General features: G+C 42.3%; 1 protein-coding gene across 1 annotated transcript in view; it reads right to left on the bottom strand.

The window, feature by feature from the left end:
- Window positions 1-8,899, bottom strand: part of ANKFN1 (ankyrin repeat and fibronectin type III domain containing 1) — a 365,709-nt gene extending 356,810 nt beyond the window's left edge. Inside the window, exon 1 of the mRNA XM_033183583.1 lies at window positions 8,850-8,899. Within this exon, the coding sequence (XP_033039474.1) occupies window positions 8,850-8,870 (21 nt within the window). The 5' untranslated portion in view covers window positions 8,871-8,899. The remainder of the gene's footprint in view (window positions 1-8,849) is intronic.
- Window positions 8,900-19,527: the final 10,628 nt, after the last annotated feature.

Here is a 19,527-nt window from a genome sequence, read left to right as displayed (position 1 = left end):
CCAGAACTGAGAGACAATAAGTTTCAGTTGCTGATGCCACTCAATCTGTGGTAGTTTGTGAGGCGGCCCTAAGCAAATAAACATAGATGCATACTTATTATGTATAGCTATTATTAAGTTTATAATGTGGACATTTTAAATTTGGTTACAGAACCCTGACTTCTTCTAGGTAGGGGAGAACTACCTCTCCTTAGTTTTATGTACTCTTGGTGAGACTCTAAATAAGACACCCTGCCCTGACTACACTTGGGGATGGGGTGGACATGTGACCCAAGCTAGGCCAATCAGACTTTCCTGGGACTTTGACTTTGAAGTGGAACTAGGATGAAAATAACAACAGAAACTTACCAGTGAAGCTGGTAAAGCTTCTGCTCTCACATCTGTGTTGCTTGCCTGCACCCTGCATTTTGGCAAGCATGGTTGTCCAACATTCCTATAGACTCTGAGAACTGTCCCATATCTTATACAAAGTATTTTCCTTTAAGTTAGGAAGACACATTTTGTATGGCTGGTAAGCAATTATATTTCTAATTCAATTCATGAATTTTTTTTTTACTGAAATCTAAGAGAAAAGTTAATTTTTTTTTAATTTAAAATCTTTTCCTTGCCTAGTTTTCTTTTATTCTCCTCTACAGGGTTGATGCAACAATTCATCATTCAATAAATGTTTATTAAGCACCTATGTGTCATACATTATGTTAGCTGATTTCATCAAACTAGATGTCAAAGGATGTTCTGTGTAATGTGGGGAATTACGGAAATTTAGAAATTAGTTATTTCATAGATGAACACATTGCATTATATAGAGCCTGTATAAGTTTGTATTAGCAGCTCAAGCAAATTTCATTTAAATCTAGAATTTTTAAATCAGGAAGTATTTATTGAGCACTTACTGTGTATAAGTTTCGTATCAAAGTAATACAGAGTGGGATACAAAATGGAAATAATGATTATCTTCCCTGAAGGCAGTTACTAGGACCCCTTCAGATACATTTCTCAATTAGTAAATAGGAACAAGTTCTATAGTAAATGCCAAACCTTGAGAAAATGAGAAAAGTTATTCTGAATCCTGTTAACCCTATTGATACTACCACGATGGAATTTGTTGTGTTTATACTATGCTAAGCAATTTAATGCATTTAATACTTACAGCAAACCACTGAGGTGGATACCATCATAATCTTTATTTTACAGAGGAGAAAACTGAGGTTGAATGAGACTAGGAAACTCTCCAGCAACCTTTAGAGTTCTTAAAGTGGCATACAAATCTCCTCTATTTCTATTTGATCTTTGGCATCACCACCATCTCAAGTATCAGAGGCCGAAGGAACCCTCTTGTTTTTTCAAAATAGTTAACAAAACAGAACAACTTCACACCCCAAGGTTCAATAGCATTAGAACTTGTACACTATGTGCCACTGTCTCCTGTCTTCTCCTGGGTTTAGAACTTTGATTTATTTTATCATTCCCTCTTCACCTCTAAGGTATCATTACTGTTTCATTTCTGAGCCTGGAGGGTGTGAGCTTTGGCAGCAGTCTCTACCAAGACTGGAATTTCAGAATAAATCAATAGGCATCTTCCACAGGATTCATTACAAAGGGATTTCATACTTATCATTACTTGGCTCCTAGACTAATTTAATGGAAGCAATTGGCAGCTCCCATCTCTTATAAAAGTTTCCATAAGACAAAACATGAGAGCTCTGTTCCATTTTTTTTCCTGGAACTCTTTATCTCTTATGAGCATCAGTAATCAAAGTGGCATTTACTAGCTTGGCAAATGAATAAACCTTTACTTTCCCACAAGTTCAGTTGTAGGCATCAAGCTCTCCTAAAGTTTCCATAGCAAACAGACTGCTGAATGTTGTGGAAAATAAAGAAAAAGAAAAAAAAAAAAAAGAAAGAAAGGAAGAGAAAGAGAAAGAGAAAAGAAAGCTAGCTATAAGGAAAAACTGTGTAACAAGGACCACACTGATCCTACATTAATTTCCTAGAAACTTGCAGAGTTTGTAATTTTTATCATTTACCTTTCTCTCCACCACACCAATTCCTAGGGGAGGGTTCATTTTTTATTCATTCTGAAAGTTTACCATCAATCATCCTCTTAAAGAGCTTGCCAGAAACTTGGACAGAGCCTCATAATAAAATTGCAGAGACAGAGAACTAATTGATTTCTATAAATAATGTTTAGCTGTAAAGATATGAAAGGTGGTTAGAACCACATGTATTAATCTCCCTTTTGCTCCATCTGTGTCTGCAAAAGCAGACTGTACCTTGACAAAGTACCCTGACTATTTTGCCCTGCAAACACACAGCAGGAGATTAACACCAGATGGCCCACCCTTCCCATCTCTCTGCCCTGCCCTCCTGCCCTGCCCCCACCTCTGGTCAAATCCTCTAATTACTCCTATCCTCCGCCTCCGCCCCTTTGGTTATATCCTGTAATTTTAAGATGCTATTTCCATTACTATCCCTGCTCTAACAACATGCAGGAAAGTTGACCGTGCCCCATTTCTCTCTGCTCCTCCAGCTTTCTGTCTAACGAACAAAAACACAACCCAAACCCCAAATGCAAAAGCAGTTAATCAGACTGCAAGACTGACAATGTTCAAGAAAAACAGTAACTACTGGTGCTAAAGTGTTATTAATGCGTGTGTCTTGGAAAGGGGGAGGGTAGAGGTTAGAGTGTGTCTCCAACGGACACTCTCACGCACTACTAGCTTTAATCACATCACATAAAAACACTTAGCAGTTATTACTTGTCAACATCTTATAAAACGGGAACAAAATTATATCTGGGGAAATATACGCTGGTTGGACAAAGGTAATGCTATAAATCTCATATTTATTTCAGAGTTGCTGAAGAAATGTTCAGAACTCACAAAAGTACTATCTGCTCAGGCTAACTGTGACATGCTGAAATAAAAGGCAAATTAGAGACAGGGCAGGGGCTGTGTGATAGATGTCCAATCCTAAATTATGAAATTAGGTCATTACAGACTCATGTGCTGACTCATAAGGGCAGCACTGGAGCCTGTTCAGTCAATCAACTGGTTCCAATCCCAACTAAACACAAAACAAAATGTCACACTTAACATGGAATATCATTTTCTCGATATTGATTAAATGCAGAATGATGACTTTCATTCAGGAGACAGGGAAAGTTCTCACACTAGACAGAATTCAACAAAATTGGCCCATTTCTTTCTCTTCTTCTTCTATTTCTTCTTCCTCCTTCTCCTCCTCCTCTTCCTCTTCTTCTTTCTTTTTCTTTCTTCTTTCTTCTTCTTTTTCTTTTTTTTTTTGACCTAGACCATTCCTAGATGGTAGTAAATATTTTCTATAAACAAGAATGCTAGGGAATCTTGTTAATGGGGCAAAACAAATGCCTAAATTGCTGTAAATAAAGCAATTCTGTATTAGTTTACTTCTGATGGCATCAAGTATTCCTGATAATTATCCTACTTGAAATATGGTAATAATTTTAAAAGCTTTCACAGATACCTTCCTTTTCTGTAGCTTTTTATATGAGGCAGATCAAAATTCCCCAAAGCTTTTATTTTAGGGGGGGAAATACATGCGGTGCTTAGCAATTTTAAGCCTCAGTAAAGTTAACCACACTTGTAAAAAATCATTTATTTTTAGCATGGGCTCCTCTGTAGCATTCCCTCCCTTTCCACATGCTGTGTCGTTGTCTGTCTTTACCCCCTTGAATCCGCTTGCTCAATTCATTTCAGCAGTTTCTTATTTTGATGGCACATTCCAAGAAAGTAGAAGCTGATCTAGCTCCACTTGCTTTGTCCAAGCTCCCAGTGGCTTAATGAAGACTACTAGCACTGATAACAGGCAGCAGTGTTTTAGATTTGCTGACCTTTTCTTATAGTTTCATTTCATTTCATTTCTGCTAGGGTTGTAACCTCATCTAAGCACCAGGATGGAAGAAGGCAAATGGAAGGGAATTATTGTGGAGGCTAAGATTGCTTTTCTTCCTCCTTTTCTTTTTAAAAAGGTCTTGGGATGGGAGGATGAGCCCATGTTGGAACTGGACTATCATGCCACTTGAACTCAGTTACTGAACAACTTCTGGAATTAGGCAAGATAACCATTGGGGTGTATGTGAGAGGAGTTGTTCAGTCTGTGGATTAACTAGAGTGTTAGGACACTGGGTGATTGATCCAACCCGGAGTCCATGGTGTTCAAATGGCTGAAACATTCCCAGCAAGTGAAAAATTAGCACATCTGTTCATTAGATCAGTGGGAGGAGCCTACTGAGCCTGAAACACCATGGCAGATGGGTCTGGTGGATTATTTAGCATTCCTAAAAGCTGGGGTGTTCTCCATGTAGGCTGGCTGGAAAGTTATGAGTGCCAAGAAATACATGGCACTATATTTATATTACCTGGAGTTGAAGAACTGTGTAACTCAGTTTCCACTGCTTAAGGCAACAAGCCTGAAATCGGGAGTGGAGAGGAACACGTACCGGTAAAACTAAAGTTCGGATTCCACGTATCCAATCAAGTGAAGCCTCCACTGCTTTCTGACCTATAGATTTACACCTACAAATGTATCCTCAAGCACTAGATTAAAACCTTGAGGTAGGTAAGTAATCACTTGTCAAGACTGAATGCATCAGTAGGTTTAAAGGCAGTGGAGTTTGCATACAAGAGCCTATTTAAGTGCATCAGTGGGAACTTGGAAATCCAAACACCTGAAGCCAGGCTATGAGCTTCTTGAGTGCCAGGCAGGGAAATAGTCCCTGGTAAGAAACCACAGTCCACACATACTCCTAAAGTCTCGAGGGAGGAAGGAGGGGTCGCCAGAAAGACCCATATGCATTTGAACTGTGGTCTCTGGGAATAAGCAAGCATTGTTTCCCAGTGTGCTAATGATGGTCATCCGGGGGTATAAAGTGATGAGCAGCCCTGAGGTCTGGCTGATCCCTGATAGGTGTGTCTCAGAGAGACCCACTCAGCAGTGCACATTCAAGATGTGGTAGTCAGATGAAGCTGCTTGCATTGCCCATATCCTGAGCCCTCTACATTCCTCCTCACCTGTTTTAGATAGCTGTCTCTGGGGTCTGAAATAGCTAAGGGCAAGTATTTGGGATTCCCTTCTTCTCTACCCAGGTACCTATGCTCAGAGTCCCCATCCTCTCCCTTTTCTGTCCCCCGCCAGGTGACCAGTGTGTTTCTGTTGGCTCCCAGTGGCCTGAGATCTCTCACTGCAATATTCCACCAGGACAGTGCTCTGAATCCCTCTGTTTTGGAGACCTAGAGAGGCCAGCCCTTCCTATTTGGTAATATCTAAGCTAAATACAATAAAGCCATGCCAATTAAGGGAGAAGAATGGTGTAGATGGGGGGCTGGCAAACTTTTTCTGTAAAGTGTTGGCAAGTAAATATCTTGGCTTTTTTGGGTCATATGGTCTTTGCTGTAACTACTCAACCCTGCCGTCCTGGTGTGAAAGCAGCCACAGATAGTATATAAATGAATGAGCATGGCTGTGTTCAAATAAAACATTATTTATAAAATCAGAGAGCAAGCTAGGATTGGCCTATGGGGCTGTAGTTTGTTAACTCTAAGTGCAGAAGAAAGAACACGAGGCAGGAACAAAGAACCTGGCCCCTAGACACAGCCCTGAACTTAACCAGCTGCAAGACTTGGCACAAGTCACCTTACTTCTTCCTTTTCCACCTCCCACATTCCCAGAGGGAGCAAGGTATAAAGAGGATAATATATGAAACCCACCGTGCACCTTACATTTCCAGTGGTCTTGCTCATCTGTGGCCCATAGTGCAAAGGTCATGGGATTAGTTTGGACAATAACGCTATCATTTTAAGCAGCTGCTTTGAGATGACATATGTAATCTCTCTGCTTTCATCTTCACAACTCATTGAGGTAGATAATGCGATCCTTCTTTAAGAGGTGAGGAAACAGGCTGGGCATGGTGGCTCACACCTGCAATCTCAGCACTTTGGGAGGCCCAGGTGGGTGGACCTCTTGAGGCCAGGAGTTCGAGACCAACCAGGCCAACATGGTGAAACCTTGTCTCTACTAAGAATACAACCACAACAAAAATTAGCCTGACGTGTTGGTGCATGCCTGTAGTCCCAACTACTCGGGAGGTTGAGACATGAGAATTGCTTGAACTCTGGAGGTGGAGGTTGCAGTGAGCCAAGATTGCACCATTGCACTCCAGCCTGGGTGACAGAGTGAGACTCTATCTCAAGGAAAAAGAAAAAAGAGAGAGAGAGAGAGGAGGAGGAAATGGAGATCAGGGAAGTTAAATAACTTGCCCAAATTACATAATAGGTCAGCCTCAAGATCAGGATTCAAATCCAGGATTCAAATCCAAGATCAGGATTCAATCACATTCAAGTTTCCCAGACACCATGTGACTTCCCACATAGGCTGCTTAGTTTCCAAGCCCTTTACTGTAACTAACCACTTTACAGGTAGGGTCTCTAAAACACTGTTCTCTGCACAGTTGCTGGAGTGATCAGATATAATTATTTCTATGTAAAAATTTGTCCAATGGCTTCCCATTGCTCCCTATCATGACCTACAAGGCCCCTGTGATCTGTGCTATCTCACTCCAACCTTCTGACCTCTCCTCTCTGCTTTACTCTGTTTCTGCCCCAGGCACCTTGCTTTGCCTTAAGACATGCCAAGCTGACTCCCAAATCAAGAGACTCATACTTACAGGGGTCCTCATCCTGGAGCCCGTGCTATTCTCCCAGTGTAAGCAGGGCTCATTCCTTCACTTAACTGGTGCCTCAGCTTAGCTGTTGCCTCCTCAAAGAGAACCTTCCTGACCACACTATCCAGGAAAAAGGAAACTTGGCTTTCAGTAATTACCTGTTGATTGTTGAATAAATGAAAGACTATATTGGAATGAAGTGACAGAGCGTGTCTGGCTTAGGACCAGCTGCTTGGCACATTCCAAGGGCAGAGATTCAAACCTCTTAGCAGTGAGAAGCCTTGTCTCATGGAAGAAAGGATAGCTTGCTGGCCCGTATTGGAACAAATAACGGTACTGCTTTGTGTCATTCTTCCAAAGTACCTAATACAGGAGAAGTGGCACCAAACTGGAAGAGATTAGTCTCATGACTCTGAATGTCAGAGTTACAAGGGACCTGAGGAGTCCTCTAAGGTCCAGCATTTTCCAGCCTCCAGTCTCTGAGCCACTTATTGCTCTACCTCTTCCTCTATCTGCTATGTTACTCTTTACAGCAGCTGTTCTTGACCAGACTGGCCTCCCTCTCCCAAACCCTCCTATCCTCTAGGCTTGAGGGTGGCATGAAGGCTTTAGATAACTACTTTTGTTGGGAAAACACTGTTTTCATTTAAACCCTTTCACTTGATGGATGAAGAAACTGAGGGTTAGAGAACTGAAATACTATGGCCCAAGTTCTGCCACTAATTAGTGCCAGCTCTGAGCCTAGAGCCTAAGTCTTCTGACCACAAGACTAGTCCTAGCTCTACACTTCGTGGAACAAATGGTAATAATACTCCACACTGTTCATTCAATTCAATTCTACAACCATGAATGGAGCCCCCCAAATGTACCTGACCCCCAACTGGTTAGAATCAGGGGTAAAATATTGGAAACTGTATAGTTCCTATCCCCAAAGGGTTTACTATGAATACACAGTAAAAAGAATAAGTGTTTTTTTTGTTATTGCGGTTTGTGTGTGTGTGTGTATGTGTGTGTGTGTGTGTGTGTGTAGTGGCATATTGGTTAATAGGTTAGTGCAGTAACCAGTTTAAACTCAGCGAGTACTTCAAGGTACTGATCTCAGAGGTTCCATAAGTAGTTATGCTTAGGCCTCACTCTGGATGTGATTTTATAAGGAAGGAAGGAAAAGAAAGAAAGGAAGGAAAAGAGAGACAAGGAAAGGAAAACTGAGCAGTTCTCTGGCATTCTACTTTCATGCCTTACTTGCACTTATCTCTGCTTTTTTCAAGTCTTAAGCTGCAGGTTCATTCTTGAGAAGCTTTTTGGTAAGGTCCTCATCTACTCTGAACTCCTAAGGGGAAGTGAAGGCACTGAATCAGTTCCTCCTGTTAGTATCCCCTACCAGGACCTCAGCCAGGACGTCAATAATAACCTTCTGAATTATTGTAGAAACCTGTGATTAGTATCAACCAAGTCAATAACAGGCATTTCTTCCATCAACCAAAGGCACATTTGAGGTCTTCTGGACCAACTTGGGTCAGTAACAGGGATTCCAATACCACCGACACAGCCCACAGGGTTAGTACGTGTCAATCAGTCCCTGTCCTGCCTAGCGCTGGCTCAGCTCTTCAGAGATGACCTCTTACAAAAAAAAAAAAAAAAGTCCACTTCCAACTTTAAAAAAAATTTTACTTCTCCATCGTCATGACAATAAAGTCCATAAAAAGTGTGTGAGAGAGAGAGAAAGGAAAGAATCCATACAGGAGAGAGTGAGAGCACATGCACAGTCAGAAATCATGAGCAAGAGTTGGCATTAACATGGAGACAAGTAATCCCTGGTTTCTTTGCCTTTATTATAAATAAAAATGATAAGGATAAAAGAAAATAAGACAATAAAGTAAAAACTTGCTTCTAGAAGCCTCTCTCCTTTCATCTCCCATTCTCCCACCTCCCAAAAGACAAAGACACACATTACAGACCCAAACTACTTCGGATCAACACTTGCCTGTTTACAGAAACGAAATCAGCTTTCCCTCTGCCTGACCAGGGATGCTCACCAGCTCACGCCCGAATTCACTCGCCCACTCAACTCACATTTTCCTGCCTGTTGAATGCAAAACAATGGTCTCCAAACACCAATTACCGATATTCAGAACTGTTGTTTTCCTACCCTGGTTAGAGACGCCTCCATGAGAGACACGGGACTGAGCTCTTGAGTTGAAAGAGGACCTGAGGGGTGGAGGAAACCCCTTTGCGAATGTCCACACGGACCCGTTGCCAAGGGAACCCTGGCTTTATCCAGGGAGACTGAGCATGGCTGCCTCTCCCACGGCTTGGCTCCAGGAGTGTCCAGATTACAGTGCAGGGTCAAGAGGAGAGGCAGGGGAAGTGCCACACAGGCTTGGTGACAAAGAAATCATTTTCAAAGAATGAAAGAAATGGTGAAAAATATCTTAGGAGGTGCCCGGTAGGGAGGGAATAAGTTTATCGATGATGCTGCGATCAGATTTGAGTTGGTCTCTGTGCCCCTGAAAGGGGTGAGATTCGAATGTATATCTGAAAGGAGACAGGGCGGGAAGGAGAGAGAGAGACGGAGAGAGGAAAGGTTGAAAGGGGTGGGTTTCAGCCTCCTTCTGCGGATGCTGAATACTAATCAGGTAAACAATTATTTAGTTAAGATGCTCAGTTGAAGCTTTGGAATGGATTATTTTGGCTACTGCATTGGTTGGAGGAGCTGTCTGGCTATTTCCTAGAAGTCTGGTGGGAACTGGAGGGGAGATGATAATATCATCTTGATAGTCAAGCAAGTTTTTATTTGGCCTGCACTTTAAGGGCTGAGGTTGGCCTTGCTTTTCAGAATGAAATCTCTTAGGAAATGTGCCAAAGGAGGCACATTATGTGCATGCTTATTTTGAAAACCCATTTGTCAAAGGAAGAGTGTGTTGAGCAGTGGTTTGGAGAGTTTGATTGGACCCTGATTCCTCACCTAGTGCCTGGCACAGTTTAGATGTTCAATAAAACATTTGCTACCTGAATGATTCCTGAAGAAAAACTTGTTTCCAGCAATTGCCTGTCCAGCAAGGTATCAGGATGTGTACTTTGAAGCAGTTGAGGCTCAGGGGATGTGGCTTACCTATTGACCCACAGATGAATGGGAACGAAATAAAGGACTCGAACACAGAGCCCCATTACCCTTGATCATGATGTCTAACTGCTTTTTTAAAAAAAGAGAATTCAAGGGAACTCTCTATCTAAATGTTGCTGCTACTATACAGTAGGAAAAAAATGGCAAGTAAATGAAAAGAAGTAATAACAGGTATCTCTGCAGGTGATCTGGGCTAAACATGGAGTGAGGCTATCACACTGACAGTGATGAACTCAGAAAAATTAAACACGCACACACATACACACACACACACACATATATATATTTCCCTGCAAGATGGTGAGCTTCTTATATTACTCATCTTCCAAGGCTTAGCTCTGGCATCAGTTACTCCAGGAGCTTTCCATTACTATCCCCAGCTTCAGCTTCCATAGTACTTTTTACAGTTTTTCCTCAGAATGCTTATCAAATGGATTCAGTTGTTGCTGTATGTGTATATAATCCCAGGAATGGCCCTCTACCAGAATAGAATCTCCTTGATGGAAGGCACCATGCTTCATTCATTTTCTTTAAAAAAACTCTTTAATACTTAGTAAAATGCTTGTTACACAGGAAGTGCATGATACATATACTGAAGAATTGAACAGCAATGAGTCAATTTGTGAGTGTTTTGTTGAGTGTCAGCTACATTAAGATCAAGAAAAGAGTCAGTAAAGGTGAAGTTATAGTATCTGCCTGCTTCGAAAAGTTTAAAATCTATGTAAGATAAAGGTGACTTGGTCTTTAACATTACTTAGGCTTATTGCAGTAAGTGTAGCTGAGACTAACAGAAGTAATGCTTTTATTTAATGGATAAAAACCAGCTCTCTCAGTGGTGCTGTTGGTCAGATGGTGGCTATGAAATCCCAGAAACTCAGAGTTGCAAAAAGACCCAGTTAGGCTTTCAAGGTACATGCTTATTTCTTCTTTTCAATACCCTTGGGTTTTCAGCCCATCTCCTCTAGAGAGACCCCATTTAAGGGTATGTTTCGTAGTAGTAGACAGGCTGGAAGTAGCCCCATCCCAGCACTTTCTCCACTTTACCATGCTGCTTATTTTATAAAAAGAGTAATCTAAATCCAACAAAACCTACTATCAAAATGCACAAATAAAAACTGGCACATAGTCACAAACCCAGCATTTTAGACATTCATATCATTTGGGAATATCTGGACCCAGATTTCCTTCTTATTTTCTTCAGGGGATGATGACACAATACATACTTTGCATGGATGACAGTGCTAACCAGGGGAAGATTTCGACCAAAGGGAGCAGGGTCCTGTCTTCACTGCACCCTCATGATGAAAACAGCAGGTAAAGGTGTTAGGTGCCAAAGTGAGTAATAGAGGACAAATGCTTTAAGGTCATGAGGAGGTCACAGATGAAGACTGAGGCCCAGAGAGATGGCTGCATACTGAGTGAGCAGAGATGGGACTACACTCTTAGCCTAGAAACGCTCAGCCACAGCTTCGCTAGTGGGCTCCCCATGTCAGGTCCCTGTCCTTCCATTCTGCCTCTCACTCTGTCCCCAGAGTGAGCTCTCCAGGCTGATCATTCCACCTCCTCAGGCCACTCTGCTCACTTCCCCAGTGTCCCAAATCCTTTCCCAAATAATCAACTAATTATTTCATCACATTCTTTCTCTTGCATTTTCCTTTGCCAAAATGTGACTCAAGTGACAGCAATGTCACTGATATCTCCCTGAATCAGCTGGCAAGATCATTCTGCTTGGGCTAGGGAGCAAGAAGCGAGACATCATGGAATGAGAGTCTTGGTGGAAGGAGGCTAACCTGGGGTTATGTTACACTACAGTGGCAGGAAGGGACAATATTTTGGTGCTCAGCATTCATCAGAAGGTGCTGAGCATTTTGGGAAGAGAATGTGATTAGCAGAAGAATGCCTAAAGGAAGGGAAAGGAATTCGAATTCAGTCATATCTACTACTCAAGTGCATTTATAATGTCTAGGCACCAACTAGCTTCTGCTTAAACCAATACCATTACCACACATTGGGATCTCAAAGTTAAATGCCTACAGAGGCCAGCTAAGTGAGACATATGAGGGCAGTGGGTTTTGTGTCAGGTAATAAAGAGTGGTAGAGACTGTGGCAAAATAGGGACCAAATGCTACATGTAAAGGGGGTATCAGTAACCCAGCTCCAGCTGCTTACTGATATGTGGGGTTCTGACCCAGAAACTTTTTGTATTTTCCAGGGCTTTTTATATTTTTAAGAGAAGCTACAAATGTGAAAATGTGTGAAACTTCCCAGCTTAATCATGTTGATTCCAAGTGTTAACAAACATTGTGTAGGTCAAAGAAAATTACATATCAGTGGGCCACATCTAGTTTCTGGGCTGCCACTTTGTGACCTCTGCCCTATATGGAACTTTCCAGTGTGTGCATAGATATCTGCAGGCAGGGGTTTGTAGCTGTTGTCAGTAATTCGGGCCAAAAAACTTAGGTAGAAACATTCTCAGGGCAACGAGAGTCATACACAATGTCAGCAAGCTACTCAGCAAAAGAGAGGGTGATCTGGTGAATGGATAGAAAAGAATGGAAAACAAAACAATATAATAAGATCTACACCTCCTCAGAAAGCATGGCTTTGTTCGAAGTGGTAATGGGATTGATAAAGGCTTCCTTCCAACCTTGGGAGCTGGACAGCTCCAGAGGCAGTCTTCCCAAATCCTCCTGCAGGGCAGCTGGGCTTATGGAGGGGTAGGGAGGGACATCGTCATGGAGAACAGGATTGCCATGCCAGGTGTGTAGACACACGTGTGGCTCAGCATAGGTTTTTCTTTTTCTCAGTGGCCTCAAGCATACTTCTCCCAGCTCTTAGCCAACATAACTTCAAGGCTTCACATCTGGGGAGGGGCTGATAATGATGACATTCCCCTTTCGAAGGAAGCTCTTTCTTTTCCTTTTTTTTTTTTTTTTTAAATTTTAACTTTTTTTAGTGAAATTAGATATATTCTTACATTTACTGAAAAATTTTTTTTATTTTTTATTTTTTATTATACTTTAAGTTCTAGGGTACATGTGCATAACGTGCAGGTTTGTTACATATGTATACTTATGCCATGTTGGTGTGCTGCACCCATCAACTCATTAGCACCCATCAAGTCATCATTTACATCATGTATAACTCCCCAATGCAATCCCTCCCTCCTCCCCCCTCTCCATGATAGGCCCCAGTCCCAAATGTCCATCTGTGGCAGACTGGATTAAGAAAATGTGGCACATATATACCATGGAATGCTATGCAGCCATAAAAAAGGATGAGTTTGCATCCTTTATAGGGACATGGATGCAGCTGGAAACCATCATTCTTAGCAAACTATCACAAGAAGAGAAAACTAAACACTGCATGTTCTCACTCATAGGTGGGAACTGAACAATGAAATCACTTGGACTCGGGAAGGGAAGCTCTTTCTTTACCTGTGACCACCTGTAGAGGTACTGGCACAAGTGCATGTGGCCCAATCATTCACAGTGGCTGCCCTGCCTCTAGGCCTCTCTGTTTAACCATGAGGAGGAAACAATGCTGGCCTTCAAAACCCTTTTCATCTACTTTCTCCCAGTGATGATAATATGACTTTACCTCCTGAGAACTCGCCTTTGGTGCCATTTCCGCTCTTCCTTTTCCTTTAGTTATGATTAAAGTCTCACCAGTTATTTTTCTACAAAGCTTACTCATCCCAAGACATCACTTTCTATTTCTACAGCCACCATCCTTTATCCACGTGCCCAAGATTTCAAATTCCTATTACTATTCATGGCCTGTGAAAAAGGGGTTTCTTGCCTCCAGTCTCTCCCCACTTGCCCCAAACACCACTTCCATCATGTCATCTCCTTCCCTATTATTTATTATCTCAAATTAAAATACACAAACATGACCTGAAAAGACTACCCTCTCTCACCCCCCACTGCCTCCATGTATAGCCTATCCGGTTACCTTCAGGCAACAGAAAGAGAATACATTTTGGAATCACACAGACCCGTTTATGTCTTAACTCTGCCATTTGCTCCCTATGTGACCTGAACGAATTATATGACCTCTCTTGCCTGAAGTTACCTCATCTGAAAATTGGGAAATTAATACATAGCTTTCATGATTGTTGGGAGAATGACATAAGCATATGCATGCTATCTCACTGTAAGTACTCAAAAAACAGTAGCAGTCATTAACATTACTCTCCACAAATGTAGCCTTAAAGAGACAAAATAAGAGGGTGTTTACATCTGTCAGCACATGATAGAAATGTCAAAAGAATCTGAAGCAAAGTAAATAATTAATGGAAATGTGCAGTTATTTGTTCTGCTATTGAGCAAAAGAAAATGTTTAAGAATTTATCAAAAGAGAAGATAAAAGTCTACTGCTACCAAGTTTTATCATTTTTTTTTCCTCCTAAACATTTTAGCTGTGTCACACCTATGTTCTCCTCCAACACAGATAGGTGATTCTGATCAAAGTCCCTGCAAGTCCCCTTGTAAACAACTAGAACATGCTCAACCTTGTGCAATCTGGCCTGCAGTCACTTTCCACTTTCATAGCACAGTTAAGCACAGCAAAGCAGAAACATGCAAATTACCTGAGGTCAAACAAACCCAAATGTGAATCCTGTCTCTAATTTAAAGTCCTAGCTGTGGGACTGCAAGCAGGGTATTCCATCTCTCCAAGCCTCAGTCTCTTTCCTGTAAAATTAAGAGAATCATCCCATTCATGTAGGGAATGCTAGATTAGTGTCGCTTTGAAAGGGATTCACCTATTTTAACTATGCAATAAATGTTACCTCCCATTTTCTTTCCATTTAAGTGAACTCCAATGTTTACATCTGCTAAGAAATTTCCTTGATCAAGTCCTCTTAACGCTAACTGCTACTTTACTCTGTCTCATCAAATGAAATTTTAAAATTTTAGAGTTACAAGAAAAAAGAGTTTTTGAGTTAGACAGACTTGGTTTTGAACCTGGTTTCAACAATAACTAGCTGTGTTATCTGGATAAGTCTCAGTTTCTCTATCTGTAAGACAGGAGTAACAACAGTTTTTCCTTTAGAGAGCCTTTATGAGGATTCAATGAAATAAGGCTTAGAATAGGATCTGGCAGAGGAAAAGGATCCAGCAGAGGGTAGCCACTCTTATTAAAGTGGCAAGTAGAAGAAATTGTAGCTAACAGGTTGAGATTTTTATCTTAACTTGACACAAATAGTCCATTCCCATAACCTCTCTGTTTCCATATCTGGAAACTGAAAATCATATACCTGCTTTATATCCCAGGAATCTTGTGAAGATGAAATAACATCATGGATATGAAGATTTCTTGAAAAATGAAAAGTACAGTGATATATTTTGGCTGTGTCCCCACCCAAATCTCATCTTGAATTGTAGTTCCAATAATCCCCACATGTCAAGGGTGGGACCAGGTGGAGATAACTGAATCATGGGGGTGGTTCTCATGATAGTGAATTAGTTCTCATGAGATCTGATGGTTTTATCAGGGGCTTCCCCTTTTGATCAGTACTCACTCCATTCTGCTGCCCTGTGAAGAAGGTACCTGCTTCTCTTTTGTCTTCCATCATGATTGTAAGTTTCCTGAAGCCTCCCTAGCAATGTGAAACTGTGAGCCAATTAAACCTCTTTCCTTTATAAATTACCCAATCTCAGGCAGTTCTTTATAGCAGCATGAGAATGGACTAATATAATAAATTGGTACCCGTAGAGTGGGGTGCTTCTATAAGGATACCCGAAAATGTGGAAGCGACTTTGGAACTGGGTAACAGGCAGAGGCTGGAACAGTTTGGAAGGCTCAGAAGAAGACAGGAAGATGTGGGAAAGTTTGGAACTTCCTAGAAACTTGTTGAATGGTTTGACCAAAATGCTGATAGTGGTATGGACAATGATATGCCCAGGCAGAGGTGGTCTCAGATGGAGATGAGGAACTTGTTGGGAAATGGAGTAAAGGCAACTCTTGTTATGCTTTAGCAAAGAGACTGGTGTCATTTTGTCCTTGCCCTAGAGATCTGTGGAACTTTGAACTTAAGAGAGATGTTTTAGGGTAGCTGGCAGAAGAAATTTCTAAGTGGCAAAACACTCAAGAGGAAGCAGACATAAAAGTCTGGAAAATTTGCAACCGTATGATGCCATAAAAAAGAAAACCCCATTTTGTTGGGGGAAAAATTCAAGCTGGCTGTAGAAATTTGCATAACTAACAAGGAGCTGAGAGTTAATCACCAAGACAACAGGGAAAATGTCTCCAGGGCATGTCAGAGACCTTCATGGCCAGGGGGTAAAAATGGTTTCCTGGCCCAGGGCCCTGCTGCTCTATACAGCTTCAGGACACAGTGCCCTATATCCCAGCTGCTTCAGTTCCAGCCACAGCTAAAAGGGGCCAATGTGCGGCTCAGGCCATTGCTTCAGAGGGTGCAAGTCCTATTTCTTAGTGGCTAACACATAGTGTTGGGTCTGTGAGTACAGAGAAGTCAAAAATTGAGGTTTGGGAACCTCCATCTAGATTTCAGAGGATGGATAGAAATGCCTGGATGCCCAGGCAGAAGCTTGCTGCAACAGCAGAGCCCTCATGGAGAACCTCAACTAGGGCAGAGTGAAAGAAAAATGTAGGGTTGGAGCCCCCACATACAGTCCCCACTGGGGCATGACCTAGTGGAGCTGTGAAAAGAGGGTCACTGTTCTCTGGACCCCAGAATGGTAGTTCCACTGACAGGCTGCATCATGCACCTGAAAAAACTGCAGGCACTCAACGCCAGCCATGAAAACAGCTTGGGGGGGGGGGGCTCATACCATGCAAAGTCACAGGGTAGAGCTGTCCAAGACCATGAGAGCTCACTTCTTGCATCAGCATAATCTGGATGAGAGACATGGAGTCAAAGGGGATCATTCTGAAACTTTAAGGTTTAATGATTGCCCTACTGGATTTTGGACTTGCATGGGGCCTGTAGCCCCTTAGTTTTGAACAATTTCTCACATTTAGAATGGGTGTATTTATACAATGCCTGTACCTCCATTGTATCTAGGAAGTAATAGATACAATCAAAAACATAACAGATACAAAAAAGGCTCAGATATGAGCCTTTTGATTTTACAGGCTCATAGGTGGAAGGAACTTGCCTTGTCTCAGATGAGACTTTGAATTGTGAACTTTTGAGTTAATGCTGGAATGAGGTAAGACCTCAGGTTATTGTTTGGAAGGCATAGTTTTGAAAACTTGCCTTGTCTCAGCTGAGACTTTGGTCTGTGGACTTTTGAGTTAATGCTAATGTGAGTTAAGACTTTGGAGGACTGTTGGGAACGCATGATTGGTTTTGAAATATGAGGACATGAGATGTGGGAGGGGCCGGGGGCAGAATAATATGGTTTGGCTATGTCTCCACCCAAAGTTTGCCTTGAATTGTAATTCCAGTAATCCCCGTGTGTCAAGGGTGGGACCAGGTGGAGGTAATTGAATCATAGGGTTGGTTTCCCTGATGCTGTTGTGATAATGAGTTAGTTCTCATGAAATCTGATGGTTCTATCAGGGGCTTCTCCCTTCGCTTGGCACTCAATTCTGCTGCCCTGTGAAGAAGGTGCCTGCTTTTCCTTTGTCTTCTGCCATGACTGTAAGCTTCCTGAGGCCTCCGCAGCAAAAGAGGTGAGTCAATTAACCCTCTTTCCTTTATAAATTACCCAGTCTTGGGCAGTTCTTTATGGTAGCATGAGAATGGACTAATAGCCGGGCGCGGTGGCTCAAGCCTGTAATCCCAGCACTTTGGGAGGCCGAGACGGGCGGATCACAAGGTCAGGAGATCGAGACCATCCTGGCTAATACGGTGAAACCCCGTCTCTACTAAAGAATACAAAAAACTAGCCGGGCGACGAGGCGGGCGCCTGTAGTCCCAGCTACTTGGGAGGCAGAGGCAGGAGAATGGCGTGAACCTGGGAGGCGGAGCTTGCAGTGAGCTGAGATCGGGCCACCGCACTCCAGCCTGGGCGACAGAGCCAGACTCCGTCTCAAAAAAAAAAAAAAAAAAGAGAATGGACTAATAGTACAGGTTTTACACATCTGCTAGCAAAAAACGTTCTATTTTTCTGACTCCCTTTATGTCTGTCTGTTGGTCTGACAGCGTATTGAAGTCAAGGAAAGATCCTTTAATTTCTTTTGTACCCATTGCATGGTTTCTAATTCCCATTGCCTGCTCAGTGCATACTCACTGCTTGTTTCTCACCCATGCCTGCCTTATAGAACAAGATAAAGTTAAAAACACCTACCCCTTTTGTGTGGGCAGTGTTTCTGCCAAGGCAACAATTCAGCTTCTGCCTGGTATGAGGGCCTGAGCTGCTCCAAGAAGAGGGGAAAGATTAAGCATCTGTAATAAATGTTCCCTAGCTAGGGAGGGCAAAATCACCTAACACTCTTGTGGCTTTTAGAAAAAAAAGGGTAAGAGAAGAGAAGGCGGAAAAAGAAAACCCTGAGCTTTAAACAAGTGGCCGGGCTGTTTGTCATCTGTAAAATGAGGCGATGGAAAGCAGGAAAGGGCAGTGGTCCCTGGGTCTGCTTCAGGGATTCGTGCCTCAGACGTCTGCTCCAATGCTCTTGGGCTGTCCATCTGCAATTTCTTTTTTCTTTAACAAAAACAGAGAACCCTCACTAGGCTGAAGTTTCCCACCTGGGCTGAGTTTTCAGACCTGGCCTAGGTGGTCCCTAAGTAAATATTTTTATCCTCACTCATTCACCCCCTCCTGAGGAAAAAAAAAACCATCTTTTTGCTCAGTGAGAGAAGAAAGCACCCAAACCAAACAACAGATTCTTTGCAGCATTTGAACCCTCATTCTAGGGACTCCCACGAGGGCATGTGGTTTAAATCAGAGTACCCAAGCTACTTGTCTATCTTATGGACAAATCTGATTAACATGGACTCAGAGAGAAAGTTTGGATGCATGCCAAAGTACTTTAGTGCCTGTGCAGACTGGTGCATGGACTCTTCCCATTACCCAATAGTTCTAGACATCCACCTGCAGGCAAAAAGTAAAGAAACAGCCTAAACCTAAAGTGCAAACCATGGTGTACTCTTGATTTTTCACATGGGGCCCTTCATGATTTCGCCATAGATGGTAGATTCAATAGAAGTCCTCCTGCTGTAGACAGAATTTCTGTGGTCCTTTTGCCTCTGCATTCATTTGGTTTGGGCTGAGTAGTTTTTTTTTCAGATGCGCCTCCATTTGTGTCAGGCACTTGTGCTGGGCTGGAGGGATCCAAAGATGAACAAAAGACAACCTCTGCCCTCCGGAAGCACACTGCTCTTGTGATAAGGATACAAATCCAGACTGATGATTATAAAGTGATCAGTTTGCTAGGGTTACTACAGCAGATTGTCACAAACTTGGTGACTTGAAAAAGCCTACACTTATCCTCTCACAGTCCTGGGGGACAGAAGTCTGAAATCCAGGGGTCAGCAAGGTTCATTCTTTCTGGAGACTCTGCAGAAGAATCCATTCCATGCCTGTCTCTTGGCTTCTGGTGGCTGCTGGCAGTCCTTGGGATTTGTTGGCTTGTAGCTGCATAATTCCAGTCTCTGCATTTGTCTTCACTTGGCCTCCCCTTTGTGTCACATCTCCCTCTCCTTTATCTTATAAGGACACATCACTGGATTTATAGCCCATACTGAACCCAGGATGACCTCATCCAAAGACCCTTGAGTTAATTATATCTG

Source organism: Trachypithecus francoisi, unplaced genomic scaffold (genome assembly GCF_009764315.1).
Source record: "Trachypithecus francoisi isolate TF-2019V2 unplaced genomic scaffold, Tfra_2.0 Lachesis_group20, whole genome shotgun sequence".
Lineage (NCBI taxonomy): Eukaryota > Metazoa > Chordata > Mammalia > Primates > Cercopithecidae > Trachypithecus > Trachypithecus francoisi.
Note: the sequence above shows the minus strand (reverse complement) of the source record. Positions and strands in the feature narration are given on the sequence as shown.